This window comes from Rhagoletis pomonella, unplaced genomic scaffold (genome assembly GCF_013731165.1).
Source record: "Rhagoletis pomonella isolate Grant_MI unplaced genomic scaffold, Rhpom_1.0 Rhpom_scaffold_00003, whole genome shotgun sequence".
NCBI classification, from domain to species: domain Eukaryota; kingdom Metazoa; phylum Arthropoda; class Insecta; order Diptera; family Tephritidae; genus Rhagoletis; species Rhagoletis pomonella.
In genome coordinates, this window is record NW_023458557.1 from 21,496,059 (window position 1) to 21,501,628 (window position 5,570).

General features: G+C 29.3%; 1 protein-coding gene across 1 annotated transcript; it reads right to left on the bottom strand.

Annotated features, from left to right (window-relative positions):
* Positions 1-3,150: 3,150 nt before the first annotated feature.
* LOC118736093 lies at positions 3,151-5,252 on the bottom strand. The gene is made up of 5 exons (XM_036466198.1): positions 4,435-5,252; positions 4,072-4,205; positions 3,913-4,017; positions 3,654-3,863; positions 3,151-3,588 (listed from the first exon to the last, which is right to left on the bottom strand). Exons 1-5 carry the CDS (start codon positions 4,529-4,531, stop codon positions 3,151-3,153), a joined length of 984 nt encoding a protein of 327 aa, XP_036322091.1. The 5' UTR covers positions 4,532-5,252.
* Between the last annotated feature and the right edge of the window lie 318 nt (positions 5,253-5,570).

Consider the following 5,570-nt stretch of genomic DNA (forward strand, 5'->3'; position numbering starts at 1 on the left):
TTGTTCTTAAAATTAAACTTAGGTTTTTAAAACTTTTTTTTTTCATTTATTTCAATTCATTGTTCTTAAAATTAAACTTAGGTTTTTAAAACTTTTTTTTTTCATTGATTTCATTTCATTGTTCTTAAAATTAAACTTAGGTTTTTAAAACTTTTTTTTTTCATTTATTTCAATTCATTGTTCTTAAAATTAAACTTAGGTTTTTAAAACTTTTTTTTTTCATTGATTTCATTTCATTGTTCTTAAAAATTAAATTTAGGTTTTAAATACTTATTATTATTTACATTATAATACTTAATAATAGGGAAAATAATATCTTTTAAATTAAATATATAAAAGTTTTGCAATTCTCCTCCTGTTAAATAGGACTGAAAATGGCTCTCAAATTTATTAATTTTGATTTCATTGCAAATTTACATTACTTTCTAGTTTAAAGACTTCACAAATTTTGTACGCTGTAAATTGGGGTTTATAAAAAAATATTATAAAATCTTTTTTAAATATTGTGCCATATCGCTTTACAAATGAATAACAAATTATTTCATCTGTAATATCAGTTGTGAAGTGCTTTTTAAATTCATTGTAATATTTTGAAGTTTTCGAAGAGTATTGTCGGTTGCTGCAGTTATATTCTAAAATTTCAAAATTTTGTATAAATTCAGAAAAACAAAATGTAAATTTCCTTGCCAAAGATAATAATATGTTTTTTCTCGATGTTGTATTTTTTGCGTACGTTTTTAATTGTCTATGTTTGCCCTCAAACAAAAACGTCCAAAGATTTATCAATGGTCCAGATTCTCTTATTATTTTACAATAGTGAATTAAAAAATGGTGTTTAGGTTTCAACGTATCTTTAAATAAATGAACATATTGTTCATTATGAAGCATAATGTGCTCTTGGAGGCTTTGAATGTCCATTTCAGAAAATTCTGAAAAAAGCACTAAATCAACCAGTTCGCTCAAATTCAATAAAAATAACCATACTTTATTATTTTTAGGTATTTTTTCACCAACAAGTAATGGGAAAATGTATATAAAGCACATCATTTCTCTCCCGGTCATTTTAAGTTTAAATTTCTTTAGGTGTTCTGCTTTGAGTGACTTATTGCCTTTTTCAGTTAAATCATAATCGAAATTAGCTTTTTGACAGTTTAAAAAGACTAGATCAAAAAACTTATTTTCAATAAAGTACATTATTATGTGACATAAATCATAATTGAGAACGCCTTCAAAAAGATCATGCAGAAGGTCGACTGCGAAATTTTCAATAACATGAAAACTATGCAATTTATTGAAAATCGAATTTTCTCTGACACCTGTTTGTTGTACGTTACTAATTTGAACGTCAGATTTATAATTTTCTTTGTTGCGTAGCTTGTCAGAAACTTCTTGAGCTTCATTTTGGCATTCTGTTTTGCTTGTTTTACAGAATCTACAAAAATAGGTAGAAGAAAAAGATCGTGAAAAACCTAATATGTAATTCAAAGCCAAGTTGTCACCCAAAACAAGACCTAGTGCAAAATAAATAGTTTTTACGTGGTTATTTACTTTTATTTGCAATCCATTTTGTTCTAAATCGTTAAATATTTCAATTAATTTGTATAAACATCGATCATTACCGAATTTTTTTACGTCTTTTGATTTAAATAAAGCTGCTAGAAAAATGAATTCTAATTTATGATTTAAACAGGTAGGTGCTGAAGGCAAAGAATAATAAGCTGCTAGAATAGGCTCTGTGTGAGGACTTAAGGGATTGTTTAATTCTATATCGTCGAAATACAAGAAAATAGGAAACATAATACGTTCAGAATTTTGGCATTTTCGCTTCCAAAGCGATCCATTTATAAAATTTTTAAGTGAGACACTTCTTGATAAAATAGCTTTATTATTTTGAAATTTTTCATACACTTCCGGTAATTCAAAATATTTTTTAAGTTGGAATTTTATTGGGAACAAAATACCTGCTGCAATTGATTCGTCTATTGCTTTGAAATTACATGAAATCAAGTTAGAAAGTGAATTATCAATTTGGATTACAGAAGGATTTTCGTACATATCTGAATCTAATAACGTTTTAACAAATGTATGCTCTGAAGAAAAACTGGCGAATGGTGCCTTACAAAACGATATTAGCTCATTTAAATTCTCACGAACTTCGCTATGATCTGGCTCTAATTTTTTTACAATTTTTTCCAATTCCCCACTAATTGGACAAGTTATAAGATTTGTTATATTTTTTTGTAGTAACGTTACTTCCTTTCGGTGCAAGTAGTTGCTGGAATATTTTTCTAATGTAAATTTCAAACAGTTTTCTTTTAACAAATTTAAGTTTACATTTGATGTTGGTTTTTCAGTAGTTTTCTATTTTTCTTTTTTTTTGACTTGAATTGATTTCGGAATCAATAGAAATATTAAATGCTGTTTCACTTTCTGTATGTATTGAATTGATTTCAGAATCAATAGAAATATTAAATGCAGTTTCACTTTCTGTATGTCCATGCTTTTTTTCCTCATTTCTCATATGGCGACGAAATGACTTAAAATCATCAAATTTATGTTTACACTCTAGAAAACAGCATTGGAAATAATCTACAGCACCTTTATGATGAACATACTGCAGATGTGTGAATAACTTTTCACATTGAAAAAATATTTCACCACAGACAAAACAGATTACCATTTCTTAAATTAAGAGAGATCGCTAATAAGCGATGAAACACAGCTCAAGTTTTCGTGTGTCAAATTAAAGAAATATTTCGCCAAAAACTCCCACACTTGTTTGCACTCTGCTGGGTATTCTAAATCTAACGTTGCGAATAATTTTAAGCAGACATCTATGCTTTTCATAAAATTTCCTACTTTGTAATAGCTGTTAGCGAAGAATATATAAAATTCCGTCAAATTTATATCATCTTCACCGATTCCGCACAAATGTGGTTGAACTGTTTCTCCAGCTTTGCACTTATTGATACCTTCAAGTATCTTATGTTGAAGCTCTTGCCTGGTAGCAGCATGTATAAGAAATGCTTCTCTGGACTCAAATAAAGTTGTTTTCTTGTTCTTTTTGCGATGAGTCGGTTTTAACATACTATGAAGCAACAAGGAAACAATCACATCACGTGCATCTACAAAGCAAATATAAGAGTATTATTACTCCTTGATACATTTCATAATGTAAAACAATTGAAGCTTACTTTTATCGATATTGGTTGTTAATTTTTCCAATAATTGAAGACCATATTTGTCTTTGGCGTAATTGTTAAAACGCGGTATCAATTTGGTTACGAGATTGTCCCATTCTTCCAATAAGCAGTTTGATTTTAGAGGATATTTTTTTCCATTCCAGTATTCTACCACTTTATCGTACGGTTCAATGTTGTTTTTAAGCCAATTTTTCGCTTCGTTTTCATTAGAATGTAAATCTGTATTAAGGTTTTTATCTAAATTCAACGAAAGAGACGAACGCAGTTTCGCTGGTTCAGGATTAACAGAAACTTTGGCCTTTCGTAGTTGGTAAATGCTGTTGTGGTAGTGCGCGTATAAATTGCCACTTGGCTTTTTACACTTTTTGTATAAGTAGTAAGTATCCTGTAAACAGTAAATTAATTAGCAAACCTAAAATCAAATCCATTTTTTTTTATCTAATGCATTACCTTAGATTCCTTTGGGAAAAGTTGTATAATTTTGTCCGCTAAATTCGAAAAATGAAATCTTGTTGGCTTAATTTTGTTATAAATTAAGTATTCCGTGATCGAGGAACATAAAAGTTTCCGAGTCTTGGTTGATAAACTTTGATTATTTTCAAAGTATTTTAAAACAGCATTTCCATTCACGTTAGACTTTAAAATTCCTAATAACGAAATCTACTAAACTATTTTTGTAATTTACTCAGAAACGCAAAATAATACTTACTTCATTTAAATCATTAACCGCACCAAGAAAACTAGAAGAAATGGATTCTGTTGATCCTGATCCGGGCGTTGCGCTTTCTGATGGAAAAGATAAAATTTCAATGCGCTGCATTTGTTTTGATTAGTTATTTCATTATTTAGATTTTCATTTAATAATTACCACTCCTTGTTCTATTTGCCACTCCTTCAATCTCTGTTCAAAAATAATTTTGCGTCCCAAAAGTTCTTTGGGGAATAATTCATTAATGTGGCTGCTCTGCATAAACTTTAAACTTTCCTCCGTAATGTTGTGTTCTTAAAAAAAAACAACAAAAATTAATACAAAGCAAAAATGTTCGCGGCGCCTCTTTTCTTGTGAAATATTGTATATTCAAACACACATATGTACATACATGCATACATATGTACAGTTAACAGTTAACTTTGGTTATGCTGCACAAAAATTTCCTGTATGTACATATGCATTTTCAAAAGGCACATGTTTGCACTTGTATCTATTTCACAATATTATTTTCACACTTACCTTTCAGTAAATCGTACAAATCTATTAAATCAAATAATTCCAAAAGTTTGTACAATTTGTCCCCTTCGAAAACAATTTCCATATTTGTATTTGCCATATTTTATAGCACGTAAAGAAATTCCATCACTCACTTGTCACTGTTCAAATGTCGAATGGAAAACACAAAAGAGAACGCCAGCAGAGTTGAAAGCAGTGTTGCCACAGACATTTTTTTTTTCGTACCAAAAAGCGTACCAAAATGCCTTTGAAAGTACCAACATTTTTTTTTCTAATAATAAAAGTCAAACAGCTTTGTTCATTTTATTTATTCCTTTTCAATAGGGAAACAAGAGGCTTTACATCAATATTTGTACTACAAATGTATATATATGTATAATTTTTAGAAACAAATGTACAACTTAAAGCTTAAGGACACATGGTCGTTTGTATACTCGAGATCAAGTAGGTACTTAGATTTACTTATATCTTCTTTTTAAAGATAGAAATACTAAAAGGAACTTCTTTTCTACAAAATGTGGTAGAAAAAAAAATGTAGCCTTTGCTTTTATTTTATAGGTTTATATATAAAATTCTTTAACGATTCAAAATAATACTTATATTAGAAAAATCCATAAAAATTTGCTTTTACGTGAAAAAGTACCAAAATCAAGAGCAACGTACCAACGTACCAAATCATTTTGAAAGTACCAGTTATGGTACGAAAGTACCAATTACGGCATCTCTGGTTGAAAGCAATACTTGACCAGTGATGCCAGATAAACTCCGCTAAATTTCCCACAAAAATGGGAAAAAATTCCCTCAGTTTCCCACATCTTAAATAAAAAATCCCACGAAATTCCCACAGATTTTAAATCATTTTTTATTGGGGGTATTGTATTTCTACTGCTGAGTGGAAGATACCCTGTTTCAAAATATTTTTCAAAAACGCCCTATCTCAGAATTTGTTTGAAAAACGGCCCATCTCAGAGTGAGTTTGAAAAACGACCGATCTCAATGAAAATTCAGTACATTTTCAGCTGAGAAAAGTCGTTTTTCAATCAAATTTTGAGAAAGGGCGTTATTGAAACAAATTCTGAGATAGGGCGTTCTTCAACCGAATTTTTAAAAAGAGTGTTATTGAAGAATTTTCTGTAATA

Bases quoted from the DNA above. Each gene is read 5' to 3' on its own strand.
- LOC118736093 (XM_036466198.1), bottom strand. From the start codon at position 4,531: ATGGCAAATACAAATATGGAAATTGTTTTCGAAGGGGACAAATTGTAC. The intron at 4,206-4,434 runs GTAAGTGTGAAA...TTTTTTTTTAAG, and splicing joins TTTGTACGATTTACTGAAAG to AACACAACATTACGGAGGAA. The intron at 4,018-4,071 runs GTAATTATTAAA...AAACAAATGCAG, and splicing joins GGCAAATAGAACAAGGAGTG to CGCATTGAAATTTTATCTTT.